This window comes from Myotis lucifugus, unplaced genomic scaffold, assembly GCF_000147115.1.
Source record: "Myotis lucifugus unplaced genomic scaffold, Myoluc2.0 scaffold_34, whole genome shotgun sequence".
Taxonomy (NCBI): domain Eukaryota; kingdom Metazoa; phylum Chordata; class Mammalia; order Chiroptera; family Vespertilionidae; genus Myotis; species Myotis lucifugus.
The window spans coordinates 741,390-758,904 of record NW_005871082.1 but is presented as its reverse complement, the minus strand read 5'-3'; the positions used below and the strand labels follow the sequence as shown (position 1 = coordinate 758,904).

Below are 17,515 nucleotides of genomic sequence, written 5' to 3'. Positions count from 1 at the left end.
CTCTAAGGTTGGACAGTCTGTTCAGTGCTTCTATGTCTCTGGATCTATTTTTGTTCATCAGTTTATGTTGTTCATTATATTCCACAAATAAGTGAGATCATGTGATATTTTTCTTTCTCCAATTGGCTTATTTCGCTTAGCATAATGCTCTCCAGGTCCATCTATGCTGTTGCAAATGGTAAGAGTTTTTTCTTTTTTTTACAGCCGTGTAGTGTTCCATTGTGTAAATGTACCAGTTTTTTAATCCACTCATCTGCTGATGGGCACTTAGGCTGTTTCCAAATCTTAGCTAGTGTAAATTGTGCTGCTATGAACATAGGAGTGCATATATCCTTTCTGATTGGTGTTTCTGATTCCTTGGGATATATTCCTAGAAGTGGGATTACTGGGTCAAATGGGAGTTCCATTTTTAATTTTTTGAGGAAACTCCATACTGTTTTTCACAGTGGCTACACCAGTCTGCATTCCCACCAGCAGTCTTCCTGATTTCTTATCCGCCACACATGAGTGTGGGACCCGGCCATTCCTTGTTTCCACCCCTCCAACCAGTTTAGTGTGGCTTTTTTTTAATATTCTTAGTTGTAGGTCTTTCCTTCAGCTAGATTTCAGGCAGTAAAGTAATGAATGATTCTTAAATTTTGGGTTTGGTGATATTGACTTCATTAACTTCTTCACACAGGTAACCTGGACAAGCATGAAGAACTAGAAAAGCTTGTGGCAAGTTTCTTGGGAGTAGAAGCTGCTATGGCATATGGCATGGGATTTGCAACAAATTCAATGAACATTCCTGCTCTTGTTAGCAAAGTAAGACTTAATGAAAACTCCCTTATATATATCATATTTTGTCATTAATGAAAACTCCCTTATATATATCATATTTTGTTTTATAAAACATTCAGAGCAAGCCAGAAACTATTATAAATTTAGGTTAAATATAGTTTTGGATAAGTATATACCATAGAGACTTACATCAATTGAAGCTTTCTTATTAGAACCCATGATCCCTTCCTCTCCCATTAGATGACACTTGCCTTCTTCATTTCATACAGTTTTAAAGGGATTCTAATAAATAAAACCTTATAAATGGCTAAAATTATGGAAGAAAGAATGTTTTGTTTGGAAAGTTATTTAACAGGTAGTTTTTCCCCAAATAGAAAAATTTGAAAATATAAACTTGTTCTCAGAGTAATGTATATTACTGAAAGACATATGAGCAAATTATATGTGTGTCTATATATATGTTAGTAATAATGTAGGTTAATAATGTGTGTAGAACTTCTGTGAGGGGACAGTAGAAGAAAAGAGATGAGACATTGTAAATCACATTTTAGCAGTTCTTCAAAGGTTATTTATTCTCATTTTAACAGTGATCTGTGAATGGTATCTTGAAAAAATCATCAGTGCATTGAGTCAGAAGACTTGAGGTTTTTGTTTGTTTGTTTGTTTTTAATATATATTTTATTGATTTTTTTACAGAGAGGAAGGGAGAGGGATAGAGAGTTAGAAACATCGATGAGAGAGAAACATCGATCAGCTGCCTCTTGCACACTCCCTACTGGGGATGTGCCCACAACCAAGGTACATGCCCTTGACCGGAATCGAACCTGAGACCCTTGAGTCCGCAGGCTGACGCTCTATCCACTGAGCCAAACCGGTTAGGGCAGAAGACTTGAGTTTTTGCTTGTTTGATTGTATGGTCAAATTTAGCTGTGTGACTGAACAATGTCAAAACCTTTCTGAGCCTCAAATTTTCCTTTGTAAAATTAAGTACTTGAATTAGATTAACTCTAAAGTCCTTTTCAGTTATATAAATCCAGGGAACAGAAGAAAGAGAACAGAAAGCAAGAGGGGAAATTTAAACCTATATTGGCATTACATTAAATGGAAATGGTTTATACATTCCAAGTAAAAGACAGAGATTGTCAGATTAGATAAAATTTAGTATGTTTGTACCAGAAATCAACTTTAAATTTAAAGACACAAGTAGGTTTAAGTAAAAGAATGGAAAAGATATAGCATGTAAATAATAATCAAAAGGAAGTTGGCGTGCTCTGGCCAGGTGACTCAGTTGGAGCATCATCCTGTACACCAAAAGGTGGCAGGTTTGATTCCTAATCAGGGCACATACCCAGGTTGTGGGTTCAATCCCTGGTTGGGGTGCATGCAGGAGGCAACTAATCAAAGTTTCTCACATCATTGTTTCTCTTCCTCTCTAAAAATCAATAAAAATTCAAGAAAAAACACACACAAAAAGTGATAGAACTAGTATGAAAATCTAAGGAGATAGAACATTTGAAAAACACAATTAACCAACTTAACATTTATGAAACATTTCAACCAGCAACAGCAAAACATTTACCAAGAGACCATTTTCTGCAACCTTAACAAATTTAAAAGAATTGAAATTATTCAAAATACTAGAGGCCCGGTGCACGAAATTTGTGCAGTGTGTGTGTGTGTGTGTGTGTGTGTGTGTGTGTGTGTCCGTCCCTCAGCCCAGCCTGCACCCTCTCCAATCTGGGATCCCTCTCACAATCCAGGACTGCTGGCTCCCAACCGCTCGCCTGCCTGCCTGCCTGATTGCTCCTAACTGCTTCTGCCTGCCAGCCTGCTCACCCCCTAACCACTCCCCTGCCAGCCTGATTGATGCCTCACTGCTTTCCTCTCGGCCCAATTGCCCCTAACTGCCCTCCCCTGCTGGCCTGGGCACCCCTAACTATCCTCCCCTCCAGGCCTGGTCCCCCCCAACTGCCCTCCCCTGCTGGCCTGGTCACCCCTAACTGCTCTCCCCTGCAGGCCCGGTCACCGCTAACTGCCCTCCCCTGCTGGCCTGATTGCCCACAACTGCCCTCCCCTGCTGGCCATCTTTGACCACATGGGGGTGGCCATCTTGTGTGTTGGAGTGATGGTTAATTTGCATATTACCTTTATTAGATAGTACGTTCTGGAATTGACTTAGAAATCGGTAACACAAAGAAAGATACCTGGAAAATCCTCAAATAATTGAAAAGTAAATGACACACTTTTAAATAACCCAGGCTCAAAGAAAGGCAAAATTGAAAATACTTGAACTAACTGGAAATGTAATATAATTTGTGGGAGGAAGCTAAAGCCATGCTCAGATGGAAATATATAGCATTAAATGCTTATATTTGGGGGGAAAAAAGAGTTTTGAATCAGCCATCTAAATTCCTACCACACTCATGAAATGACATCAAACCAACAAAATTGAAACTCTATGAAGACTATCTGGTATATCAGATTTTAAGTATAAATAAAAAACCTATTGCTATATATCTGGGTATTTATGTCCATCTCAGGAATGAAGACGTTAAAAGGCTAGAATTTTGCATCTACTTCTAAATTAATTTTTTTGGGAAAAAAAACCAACTATACTTTATTTCTTCCTGAAATTGATAGTTTGCTGTTATACAAGCTTTCCTTAATAGGCTATAATTATTAATGATTTTAGCATTTGATCTTTTGTGTAATGAAACCTCACCTGCCTCCACCCCAGCTTCTTACTTCCTGTGCTTGTGGTTTTGCAGGGTTGCTTGATTCTGAGTGATGAACTGAACCATGCATCACTGGTTCTGGGAGCCCGACTCTCAGGAGCAACCATTCGAGTCTTCAAACACAACAGTGAGTTTGTTGTGGAGGTCTTAGTGTTTAGTATTCCTTGGATTTGTGGCAGTGGTTATATTAATAATAGAAAATATAAATGAAGATGAAATAGCAACATTTAAAATGTTTTTCTGAGCCCTGGCTGGATAGCTCAGTTGGTTAGAGCATTGTCTCTATACACCAAGGTTGTGGGTTTGATTCTCCGGTCAGGGCACATACAAGAATCAACCAATGAATGAGTAAATAAGTGGAACAACAAATCTCTCTCCCTCCCTCCTTCCCTCCCTTCGAAAGCCAAAACTTTCTTCCTAAATGGAAATGTGTTGTGTATTATTAAAATACTTATTTGCAATAAAAATGCATAACTTTTGTAGTTAAAACATTCACATGTAGAGAAGAAAGATTACCAACTGTATTTTTAATATCATCTTTTACCAAAGTGAGTACATGTACAAACAAGTCTAGAAGAATATACAACAAAATAGTAGATCTGTGCTCCTGGTTGGAAGGTTAGAGATGGTAATAACTTCCTGCCTTTTGTCTTTGTCTTGTCTAAAATGTTTTACAAGAAGAATGATGCAAATAGCATTTTGTTTTATGTAAATGGGACTTATTAAACACCACTGTGGAACCTGCTCTTTTCTTACAACACATCGGGAACTTTGGCAATACATGTGACTCTCCTCCTCCCCTAATGTCAGGGTGGCAGGCAGTGTCTGGAAGTGCCCTTATTCAGACTGTCTCTCAGTTTGGACATCGAGGTTGTTTCTAAAATTTTCTACTAGAAACGGTACTACCTGTTACCCACATTTTTGCTCAATGGTGTGATTAGTGCCTTGGGATGAATTCCTAGCAGTCTTAGAATGCCTGGTTAAAAGGGCACACATATTTTTGTACTTTTCCAAATTGCCTCCAAGCATTGTACAGACTTTTACTCAACAACATGACAGTGACTCACAAGCCAACTTAGGCCATTATGAAACATTTTAAAACTTCCCTTCTCTAATAATCAACATGTTAATTTTATTTCTTTAATTATTAGGTGTCAAGCAACTTTTTATACAGTATTGTGTTTGAATTTCTTTGTAAATTGGCCATTTTCAAATGTTTTCTCTTTTTTACTGATTATAAGAGCCCTTCCTATTTTCTTTGATATTGCATTATTTTTTATGTTACTTTTAACTTTGTTTTTAGTTTCTTGCTGTGCAAACTTATTAAAATGCTTATGTTGTCACATTTATTATCTTGTGACTTGGATTTTATGTTAATACCTTCCATATTTTAAGATAATAGGGTTATTCTCTTATTTTCTTCTGGTAGTTTTGTGGTGTTTTTTATTTACATCTTTATTCTTACATGGGATTGTGAAGTATAAGAGAGATACTAGATTTTTCTCCCTAAGTTGATAATATGGTTAAGCATTCTACAGATATTTCCTTTCATCTAAAATTTTGAATCAGTATTTATTTTTCTCCTCTTTTCTGTATGTAAACAGAGGAAATTAAAACAATGACTACATTTTTACTGGCTCTTGCTGATTGCCAGATGCTGCCCTCTGCAGCAGGACTAGCCACTTCAACACTTCCGGGACAGCATCTCCTGTCTCTGGGTCAGGTAGCAGACAGATTGTGTTCTTATGAATAACTGAAGGTGTCAACACAATCACAATCTACGGCCATCTTATCTGTGTTTGTGGTGTTTTTATTATTTCTCTTTTCTACCAAAGTCCTTTCTATGAAAAGAGCAAAATCATGTAATTTTGTAACACCCTCCTTCAGTGAGGAGCAATAAAGACTATAAAATCAGATTTTATGATGGCTTGCCTCCCACCCTTGTTAAATATACTGCAGACTTCATGTTACAGTTTTCTTGAGGTGTTTTTTTTTGTTTGTTTGTTTGTTTGTTTGTTTTTGGAGCGGGGTTCCTTAAGGGCAGTGTTTCAGGGCAAAAAAATTTAAATAAGAAGTCGATAGTGGCAGCAAAAATGGTCTTCAAAGCATTTATCTTTAACAGGAAAATTATGACCCTCATTAGTGGTAGTACTAGCCACGTTGTTTCCTAGACCTGTTAACCATCTTAAGAACCAACAGAGCCACAAGAACTTGGTTGTGTACAGATAGCAGATCAAATCAAACAGAAACAATCTCAACTGATTGCCAAGCTTGCTTAACACGGAGATTCATGCATTTAGGAAGTTATTCTATAGCACTAACCAGACTACTGTATTTTTAACCCACTACTAAGATAAAGTTATTTAACAAGCATTTATCAAGAATATCTTCTGTGAAAGGAAATGGGCATGTACTTTGAAGTTTTCCCCCATATTTGATTTTTAGGAGGTGTATGTATTTATAGTGGTTTCCATACTCTTGCTCAGTCTTCTTTATGCATTATTTCTGAATGACTCACTAGGATTAAAGATACAGTTGATTTTATAAATACAAAAAAAGCTAACTGAATGGCCAGGTATTTAACATGAAACATTGGTCATTTCATAAGCCTGCTAACCACCTGACTCAACTGTGTCACAGTCATTTGTTGAGTTTCTGTGACTTTGAACATTTGTTACATTTCAGACGAGATTTTAATTCAAGATAGCAGTAGCTCACTCATTTTGCTCCATCTTTTTCTGCCCTGTTCTGACTTTGTTAATGTCCTTTGCTGTCTGAGACAGTCTTCCTAAATAAGAAATGTTTATTTGCATTTCTGGAATAAAGTTAGGAAAGAGGAAAGTACTTTATGCTGACATCTTTTTATGTGTGCTATAGACATGCAGAGCCTAGAGAAGCTATTGAAAGATGCCATTGTCTGTGGTCAGCCTCGGACACGAAGGCCCTGGAAGAAGATTCTAATCCTTGTGGAGGGAATATATAGGTAATCCTGCTTTATGATTCTAATCTTTCTGATTTGGTTCCATGAAGTCTTAGAATTTTTCAGCCTCACTTCATTTTCAAGGGAACACTAATTAGACCCCTCTGGAAACTAAGGAGACACTGTTTTTGACTTGTTAAAGTACCTGGAAGCAGAGTTAGCTCTAGGACAAAAGTCTTTTTGTCTGGCTTTTAATCTTTCCATCATGGTACGTGGTCCTCAAATCTCCCTTCTATTTAGATCCTTTATTTTTCTGTTTATAGAGGGAATTTGTATATAGGTCAAGAATTGAAATATGTTTTCTAATATGTCAAAACAAGTTACACACCATTTAATGTTAAGAAATTTTTATTTTATCTATTTGCAGCCCTTCCACTTATTTTCTTACCTCCTAATGTTTTTTAATTCTTTCTGTAGAATTTCAATTGCATACCTATGTGATGCAGAGTCTAACGTTGCCTATAATTACAAGCTTTAGAAGAATCTGCTGTGACTTTTATTCCTCTGTAGTGAATTAAGATTAATTGTGTTCTAGTACTTGTTTTAAAAGATCCAGTCTAGCCATGGCATCATTTGATTTTGCCAGTTTAAAACCACAGGCAGAGTTGTTAGACTTTTTCAAAAAGCAGTAAAATTCAGAAATTAATAAAGTGGCCAGCTCCTAATTTTGAAGAGTTAAGAAGTTTCAGTGTATGTATTGTTTACTCTGTTTTGCCAGCATGGAGGGATCCATTGTTCGCCTTCCTGAGGTGATTGCCCTTAAGAAGAAATACAAGGCATACCTGTATCTTGATGAAGCCCACAGCATTGGGGCTCTGGGCCCTGCGGGGCGAGGTGTGGTAGATTACTTTGGCCTGGATCCTGAGGATGTGGACGTTATGATGGGAACATTTACCAAGAGCTTTGGTGCTTCTGGAGGATACATTGGAGGGAAGAAGGTAAATGGGCTGTGATTATTGAGCAGTTAAGAATAAAGGCACTGGCTACTAGGTTTGGTAAGTCATGTCTAATAGCTTCCAAACTGGGATGCGAGATCCTGAATTTGTGGCTTAGGCTCATGGTGCCAGCGGGTTCACACTTCAGCTGCCTGGTGAGTGACTGAGGCATTGAAGGCTCGTTCTGTTCATTGTTTGTTGTTTTCTTCTTTGAGCTTCTTTCTAAACTACATGCTGGTTTGAGATATAGAATACCCTCTTGTATGAAAGAATACACAGTGGTGCTGCCTGTTCGCCACACTCTTTTGCTGGGTTTGAGTTGTGCTCAGTTTCAAAGTAGTGGGGTTGTCATGGGAGCTGATGGGAATAAAAGGCCAAGTTCCTTGCCCTTAGACTTAAATGCATCTTGGGTGAACATAAAGACAGGAAGAAAAAAGATTATTTTGTTAGCTCTGGTGTATTATAAGGCTTTGTTTTTTTATTTTGTTTTGTGGGTTTTTGTGTTTTTGGTTTTTCAATTTAAAAATCATATACTGACCTCTAAGCCATTTGAGGCGTGTGGCATGGTAAAAATGTTTGAACCATGGAGACAGAGGCCTGGGTTTGATTATTTCCTTAACTTTGTGAGACCTTGGACAAAGCATTTAACTTTTCAATTTCCTTATCAGTAAAGCAGAGGTAAATATGCTGGCTTATAAGATTGTAGTAAGGGTTTAAGAAATAATATATGTCCATGCTGCAACATGGATGAACCTTGAAAGCTTTATGTTAAGTTAAAGAAGGAAGTCACAAAAGGTCACGTTATATTATTTCTTCAACTAGAGGCCCGGTGCACAAAAATTTGTGCACTGGGGGGGGGGGGGTCCCTCAGCCTGGCCTGTGCCCTCTCGCAGTCTGGGACCCCTTGGGGGATGACCACCTGCTGGCTTAGGCCCGCTCCCCGGGGGATTGGGCCTAAGCTGGCAGTCAGACATCCCTCTGGCAGCCCGGGAGCCCTCGGGGATGTTCACTTGCCAGCGGGGAGCAGGCCTAAGCTGCAGTCGGACATCCTTAGCTCTGCTGAGGAGGCAGGAGAGGCTTCCACCACCACCGCTGTACTGGCAGCCGTCAGCCTGGATTGTGGCTGAGCAGAGCTCCCCCTGTGGGAGCACACTGACCACCAGGGGGCAGCTCCTGCATTGAGCGTCTGCCCCCTGGTGGTCAGTGTGTGTCATAGTGTCCAGTCATTCCCAGTCGTTCTGCTGTTAGGGTCAGTTTGCATATTACCCTTTTATTATATAGGATAGAGGCCTGGTGCATGGGTGGGGGCCGGCTGGTTTGCCCTGAAGGGTGTCCCGGATCAGGGTGGGAGTTCCGCTGGGGTGCCTGGCCAGTCTGAGTGAGGGGCTGATGGCTGTTTGCAGGCTGGTCAAGCCCCCCCCCGCCCCCCGAGTGGGGACCCTCACCCCATGGAGGTTTGGCCAGCCTGGGTGAGGGGCTGAGGGCCGTTTTCAAGCTGGCCACAGCCCCCCTGGCGACAAAAGCTCCCAGCCTCTCCTTTTTTTCTTTTCTTTTTTTATTCTGGGATTTATTAACCTTCTATAATTGAAACTTTGTAGCCTTGAGAGGAGCTCAGAGCCGGCCAGGGCGGGTGGGAGGGAAAGCCTTCTGCTCGCTCCAGCTCTGTGGCCATGCCGGCTGAAAGCAAGTATCTGGGGTTTATTTATCTTCTATAATTGAAACTTTGTTGCTTTGAGTGGAGCTCAGAGCCCGCTGCGGCAGGTGGGAAGTTGGCTTCCTCCATCATTGGGGTAACCAGGCCTCCTGCTCGCTCCATCTCCGTGGCTGCCGGCCGCCATCTTGGTTGGGTTAATTTGCATACAGTCGCTCTGATTGGCTGGTGGGCATGGCTTAAGGCGTAGCGAAGGTACAGACCATTTGCATGTTTGTCTTTTATTAGTGTAGATATGCTTCATCCAGAATAGGCAGATCATAGAGATAGAAAGTAAATTGGTGGTTGCCAGGGGTTGAGGAGCTGGAGGAAGTGGAAAGTGACTGCTAATGGGTGTGTGGTTTCTTTTTGAGGTAATGAAAATGTTCTAAAATTAGGTAGTGATGAAAGTTGTATAGTTCTGTGAATATACTAAAAAACACTGAATTGTACACATTGAAAAAGTGAATTCTATTGTATGTGAATTCTATCTCATTAACACTGTTACTTTGCCCTAGCCAGTTTGTCTCAGTGGATATAGTGTTGGCCTGCAGACTGAAGGGTCCCAGGTTTGATTCCTGTCAAGGGCACGTACCTAGGTTGCAGGCTTGATCCCCGGCATGATCGGAGCTTCTTTGGGCAGCAACCAATCGATATGTCTCTCTCAAATCAGATTTTCTCTCTCTGTCTCTCCCCTTCCCTTCCACTCTCTTTAAAAATCAATGGACAAATATCCTCGGGTAAGGATTAACAAAAAAACGCTGTTATTTTAAAAACTGCAGTTTTAGGAAAAAACAGTGTATATTAAGTATTTGTATGTGGCATATAGTTGGTAATCGTAAATTTCTTTAATTCCTCTTTAATACTTTGGAAATCTTAAAGCATGGACTTTCTCTTAATAATTGATTGCCCTTTAGAGAAAATCTATTATCAGTGGTTTTAGTCAAGTTTGGTAGATTTTTTTACCTTGAGTTTTGATAATGGAACCAGGCTACTTTGGAGAGTTGATTGCCTTTTGGTTAAGATTTATTGCCAAATCAAAGGACAGAAAATAATACTCTGGGAGGTATTTTAGGTACATTATATTTATGTTATTGTGGGTTTTATATAATTTTGCGTATTTTTGAAGTGATACACTATTAAAAAGCCACATTATGTGTCTTCTTGATTCTGGTACATGAACTTGTTTGTGTGAATGTTTAAAGACTTAGTGAAGTTAGAAGGTATCAGTGATTGGGGATAGACAACTGATTTCTTTGAAAACCTTGTATCTTATAGACAAGGTTTTTCTTTATTCTTTATTGCAGGCTTTAGTGTTCTGTGAAAGACGCAGTGAATTTCTGCCACATATAATTTTATAAATATCTGTGTGGAGGATATTGAATGCCTTTAAAATTGATTTAGAGAATTGCTTTTCTCTGATTTAGGAGTGTAAGGAGGGCTTTGCAGATGTGGGATAAGATGCAGATGATATTTTCTTTAATACTTACAAGTAAACCACTTGTCCAAAAGTAATATAAACACTTCCTTGTTTAATTCTGCATTATAGATCTATTTATATCATTAAATGATACCCTGTCCAAATTTAGAGGGTTTCTTTAAAACTACTTTCTCATTCTCTGTGGCAGGTTTAAAAAATAAAACAAAGCGTAAGGACGTTGCCATGTGTCCAACCTAGTTGGTTGCCCTTGCCTCTCAGATTAGTGTCCCTATTCCAGTCTGCTGAAGGGAGGAGGAGCCTGCTTTCTCCTGGAAGGTAGGCAGTGACATTGCCGGTGAACCCAAACATTGCCTCTGATGCCTTGCTTCTGTGAATTCCCCAGGAGCTGATAGACTATCTGCGAACACATTCTCATAGTGCAGTGTATGCCACGTCACTGTCACCGCCTGTTGTGCAGCAGATCATCACCTCGATGAAGTGCATCATGGGGAAGGATGGCACCACCCTTGGTAAGTTGTTCTTTCCTTGGAAAACGTCCTGGCCTCTGTTAATATTTAGCAACCAAACATAGGTTTGTTGTAGAGCTTTTTGCCTAAAATGAGGAGCCAGGTACCCTAATCAGCAAGCTGGCAGGTGTGTGAGGCCTTGGTTTCTATGGTCACTCTTCAGTGTTTGATACACATGCCATGAGAACTAGTCTGGCTTGCTTCCTGTTGAATTTTATTCTCTACCGGTGGTGAGACTTTAATCTAACAATCCTCCCTACCCTTATTAATCACAGGAAATAAGTCTTTAGGATCTTTCTTGAATTGCACAATTTTATGTGAAAATAGAATTCACTATATAGTGATATTTCATTCCCATGGTATTTAAAAGCTGCTGTTTTCATGAATTAGTGTCCTTGACTTGGTGCCTTGAAAAGAGTTTGTAATTTAACATACAGTAGCTAATATAGGTCATCCTAAATTTGTTTATTCTGTCTTTGGTGGAATTTGTATAGTAGGTGCCCTAACTTAAAATACTAAAATGAACAATCAAGTGTGCGTTTGCTTTCAATAGTTCACTTTTATTCTGCATCCCTAGGAGGCAGTGTTAACTGCAGAAAAGTTACAATGAAAGGGGAGCAGGTGGATTTTTGTGTGTGTTTTTTTCACTTTTAAAAGTATTTTAATTGAAGAGCCATACATTAATTGTGCATGTTGGTTTTTTAATGCTTCTAAAATCATTTTTACTGTCATAAAAGATCTCACATTCTCAGCCTTGAGCTCTAGACTTTTTAGTTAAATAACACTGTAGTAAGATTAATTTGGTTTGCATTGAAAAACAAGAAGTGATATGTCTGATTTTGATTGATTTAAACCTGTTTTCTTAAGTCAGAATTTTACCTTAATATTACTATTACTTCTGATCTGTGATACATGCTTGTTATCTCTAGTGAGAGATTTTTTGGAAATAGATTTTTGAAGTGTTGGTCATTTTCAATTTCATGAATTGATTTCTGGAGAAAAAACATTTCGTTAATATTTTGAACACAGCATGGAGCCTTGAGCTTAGCTCCCTCTTAACAGTCATAATGTTATCTTCTCTCCTCCCCACATGGTGTTATTGAAATAGTGTGCTTTGATCTGAGATACAGTGATATATCTATTTATCTATATAGCTAGCACTTATCAAGCTACTTCACATAGATGCATCAACCTTATTGATTCAGCAGACAGCTTTAGACAACTAAAAAAATGGACGGCTAACAGCTATCAAAGTTAACTTTGGATAATTTATTTGCCCTACCCCAGAGCGTGAATCTGTGTGATGCTGACCTCTGGATAAGGATAAGTGACTTATCTGTACTAAATAATGAAATCTAGGTGGTGAGAAAATGAAATATGGTAATTAGATATAGGCTTTGGGTTAGCATTCATTTTTCAGTTTATTGCCTCTCTAACCACCCCCGCTAAGCTTAGTGGCATGAAACAACAGCCATCTTATTATGCTCACAGATTCTGCGGGTCAGGAATTTGGTCAGAACACAGCAGGGATGGCTTGTCTTTGCTCCACAATATCTGGGGCTTAAGATTGGAAGACTCAAGCCACTGGGCTAGACTCAGATGGCAGGGGGCTGGGATCATCTGAAGGGTTCCACACTCACATGTCGCCTGGGCTGGAGTGACTAGAAGGCTGGGCCCAGCTGAGGCTCTTGACCAGAGCACCTTCACATGTCCTCATCATGTGGCATGGGTTCTTCATAGCATGATGACTAGGGTATCCAGAGAGGATGCTTCAGCAAGCAAGTGTTCCAAGGAACCTGCTGCAACCCCGTGACCTTTTCTGATCTATTGTTATGAGCAGGTGACTAAGGCCAGCCCAGATTGCAGGACATGGGAAATCACACTCCATCTCAAATGGGAGGTGGGTCAAAGAATTTACGACCATTTTAAAAAATTGCCACTACCAGCTTTTAAGTAATATATTTTTAAAATTACTCTCTAAAGCTTTTCTTTATTGTTGACACTGTTACAGATGTCCTGTTACCCTCCTTTACCCTCCTTCACCCAGCCACCACCCTCTTCACTAAAATTTTAAATTAGTATGACAAACTTCTGTTGCCTACATTGTTTCTCTGCCAAAATACAGGATAATAAAAATCTAACCAAAAGTAGACTTACATGCCATTTTTCATAAAGCCTTTTAACTGATCTTAATTAATTTGGCCTGATTTATTTTATTTTTGAGTGCATTAGGTAATGCTTATTTTTATGGCACCACTGAAAGCATCTTTTTATTGTCCTTATAGAAAAAGAGCTGTGAACCATGCAAGAACCTCTTTACTATGTCTTAAGGTGGTCTTAAAAAGAGGCATCTCCAATTAATTACCTGAGTGTGATTTTACAATAGAATGGCCTGCTTTAAGAGAAAGTTAATCTCTGATGTTCGAGACATGGCATCTCATTGATCTCACAAACGTTGAGTATCTCACTAAATGTTAGATGGTGTGAATCAGAATCCACAGGGAATAGGCATACAAGCAGATCATTTAAGTGACGTATATACTTGGGGAGTATTGGGGATGCAGGGGATAGTGGGTTGTTGATTAGTCCCAGAGACTAGTGCTGCATAGAAAAATTGAAGTTTTATTAATCATAACATATGCTGTGTGTTAGCAAGTGGTAAGTACTTTGGGGAAAAGGTAAGCCAGGATGGTGGGCGATCAGGAGTTCTGGGGACCAGTTTGCAATTTTAATTAGGGTGGTCATTGAAAGGGTAGGATTTTAGCAAGGACTTGAAGGTGAAGCTTTAGCCCTGAAAATCCAGGGATAGAAGGCCCTCAGATGGAGGCTACTCTTTCCTGTACTTTGATGCTTTTACTCTGTGTTCAGGAATAGCAAGGAGGCCACTATGGCCAGAGCATAATAGTACAGGTGAGTGAGTGAGGTGAGGATAGAGGTTGTGCAGAGTGTAGAAGTTCCAGCAGGGGGCAGTCTTACCTTGTAAAAGTATTAGATTGATACAAAAACAGACACAGTTTTTGGTAATACAAGGATGAATGTAATAAAATATTAGGATAATGCTGTTTTAGAAAGATGGAGACTTTACCAAAAATGAGCTTTCAGTTAATAGGCAGTATTATTGGGGCAGAAACACAAAAGCCTATTGGTCGGTTGGAGTAGATAGGCTTAGGGATTTCACTGTATATGAGTTATACCAAAGCTGAATCTATGAAAGTTGACTAACGCTTTACTAAATTTTTTCCAAGTATATGTCATCTCCCCTATCAGATTATAAATTCTTTGAGGGCAGGGACTCATGTCTTGCTCCTTCTTTGCATCTTTTCTTTCTTCTTCTTTTTTTTTGGGTGGGGGTGGTTATCCTCAATAGAGGATATTCTTGCCATTGATTTTTTTTTGAGAGAGTGGAAGGGAGGTGGAGAGACAGAGAGAAACACTGATGTGAGACACACCGATTGGTTCTCTCCCACACTCTGACCTGAGCTAGAGATCCAGCCTCCAACTGAGGTTTATGCACTTGATTGGAATCGAACCCGGAACCCTTCAGTCCACAGACCGACGCTCTATCCACTGAGCCAAACTGGCCAGGGCTCCTTTGCATCTTAAATAGTGCTTATTTCAAGACCTTAGAGTCAATAATTGACTTCATTGTTCTCAAATTATTATCTCTCTTCCCCAAGTAGAATGAAAATTGGGAGTTTTGGCCACCTTTTATTTCTTCTGTTTAGAGCTGTGTTTGGCACATAGTAGGCACACAGTAAATACTTGGTGGATGATTAAATGAATAATCTTTTGGTGCCTTGAAGAGAGGCAATATGACTTAGTGACCTATGATTTAGTCCTTTATTATATTCTTAAACTCTGAGAAGTTAAGAACTCTGTACACCTAAAGAGGATAACATTAATCATTCACTCTTTCAGGATTATTTCTGAATTAAAGCCTCATGTATACTGACCAATGTGACTTAGGAAAAAATATACAATAGATTTATGATTGATAATTTGTTTTTTTTAATATAAATGCAATATTTGATTTGATGCTGTTACAGATTTTCTTTTAGTGGGAAAATCTTCATACTCTTATGATACAGTTGGTTTGGCCTTTACTATCTTAGCCAGGTCCTCTTGTAACCAGAAGCAACTATTTATAAGCTAGGTTTCAGAGCCAGGGAAGCATTTACTCCATTTTAACTTGCAGATTTTGTATCTCATTAGTGATATAGATATAGAAATTAACCCTTGGAAGAACATTAAAAATCAAATTAGAGAAGCTAAACTTAGTTTTTTATAAAAAGGACTTACAGGTAACTATAAAGCAGGTTAGACTTTAATTAAAATATAAATACTTGCTTGTCATTAAATACTTCAGTTGATTTTAGGGTTGTCTATTAATATCTATTTTATTCCAAGCAAAGACATGACCTGTGTCAGATTGTAGAATTTATGGCACTATATGTCCTTCACATTCAGTGGCTACTATTCTCTCTCTGTGGGCTTCGTATGATTTTCATCTTTTTGCCCCCAACCAGAGTTAGTGGATCTGAAATAGTTGCTTCGTAATTATAATACTTAATGAGCTATGAAATATAAAACAAGTCTTTCATTTAAGATGAAGTCAAAACTAAAATATGACTTGAGATCTAGGGGATTAAAAAATGAGAAAATACTTAGCCTTGACACTTGAGAAACTTTCTTTTAACACAAATGTAGTGAAATAATATTGTTTTTAATTAGTTTCTAGTGTTTAGGGCCAGTTAGAGCTAAGCATTCAAGGTTTAGCTATGGTTATAAACCAGATGTAAATATCAAAAATCTTGACAGTGTAAAAGTAGCCACAAGAAGGCTGGAGATGTAGAAAGTAGGGAGAGGGAGGTGAGGGCTTACAAGTGTGTCAGTTTCTGTCATCATACTTGTTGGAAAGTCGGTAGATACTACCAAGTTTATAAGAAATAGTTAAGAAATAGTCTTTAAATTTATGAAGTTATGTAATCAGCCACAAGAAGACTTAAAAATAGTAATATTACAAGATTGGTTGTGATTAGTGGAGCCAACATGGAAAGTAATCGAAGTACAAACGCATACCATGTAGGTGGAACAAGAAGCAGAAGTGTAAGTGTATTGCTTAGTGTTGTGGTACTAGCTACCAGAAAAGCCAGAAACAGAACCTGGAGCCACTTCCTGGTCAGAGGGGGGAGACTTCTATTTTTTAGTTAATACTCTACACTACTAGAATTTTATCATGTAGTTTTAAAACTGTTCTATTTTTAGATTCCAAAGTACATTTATAACATATGGAAATAAATCCTGCTTATAAGATTGAAAGTAAGGCCTAAACATAGACACAAATAGTATATAGTTGATTATTAATAAATGTTTTCATTTTTTTTGTGGGAAGACATGTTACTCCTTGGGGACTAGAGTGGAGCCTTAAGAAAAGCTACAGCTTACAAGGGAAGTTGAGATCTGTTCCCTACCTACTTTGTAAATTCTCCTTTCTCCTTCTTCCCTACCTTTTCCACATTTACTCTCCAGTTCCTGTCCTTTTCCCAAAGAAGAGAGGGACATGTGACTAGGAACCAAAGTAGGTTGACAATGGGTGGAGATTGTGCTGCTCATGTGCTTGTATCTTGAGTGGGTATATTGAGTTAGAACAGGCTGGTGGAGAGAAAAAAATGAAGCCTAGGAAATTCTGACAAATTCCTTTAGACATTTGAAGTTCTAGCTTTTACTTCTCACATTACTAATCCAAGTCCAGTAATGGAAATGTAGCTGTAAGGTCTGAAAGGGCGAGGGCTAGGTTGCCCCAGGGTAGGGGCTACGTCCTACTCTGCTAGCCACACCCAGGCGGCAGAGCACAGTTCTTTCTCCTCCCCTTACTCCAACCCCCCCCTATATAACCCGTCCTGAGACGAGGTTGGCGCGCTCAGCCACGTGGATTGCTTTTGTGTCGGTGTGTCTGCGCCCAAGCTAGCTTGAAATAAATACAGATTCTTATGCTTTTGCATCGAATTGGCTCCCTAGTATGATTTCTTGGGAATCTTGGAATCTGGGCATAACATTTGGGGGCTCGTCCCGGATTCCCAAGACCATGTAGGGATCCTCAATTCGTAGAATCTGCGTGGCCGCGGTAAGTGTCTGTATGTTGTATATTCTGTTCTGTGCTTTGGGTTTTGGGTATCTCTAGGGAACTTTTCCTGTATCTGGAGGAATGGCTTCTAGATGGTACTCACCATCAAAACTCGGACTGGCTAAAGGTTCGAATCTGGCCTATCTTTTAAAAAAGATAGAAAAGAAGCATTCCTAGGCAGTTTTCTACTGCTTCTGTTCAGGGACTTGTTCTGTATCTGTTCTGTGAGCTCACTTCTGGAATCTGTGCCTGAAGGGTCCAGGCGGACGCGCCGTGAACCGACCACAGGCGGGGGAGAGTAGAAGACGTTCTGCTTCCCCCCAT

The 17,515-nt window shown here is 39.2% G+C and overlaps 1 protein-coding gene across 2 annotated transcripts in view; it reads left to right on the top strand.

Annotated features, from left to right (window-relative positions):
- The window catches only part of SPTLC2 (serine palmitoyltransferase long chain base subunit 2), a 92,538-nt gene that overhangs the window by 34,576 nt on the left and 40,447 nt on the right, over positions 1-17,515 (top strand). For both annotated transcript variants that reach the window (XM_006086957.3, XM_023752489.1), the window contains exons 5-9: positions 680-804; positions 3,549-3,642; positions 6,393-6,498; positions 7,214-7,433; positions 10,944-11,070. In XM_006086957.3, coding sequence (XP_006087019.1) covers positions 680-804; positions 3,549-3,642; positions 6,393-6,498; positions 7,214-7,433; positions 10,944-11,070 — 672 coding nt within the window. The remainder of the gene's footprint in view (positions 1-679; positions 805-3,548; positions 3,643-6,392; positions 6,499-7,213; positions 7,434-10,943; positions 11,071-17,515) is intronic.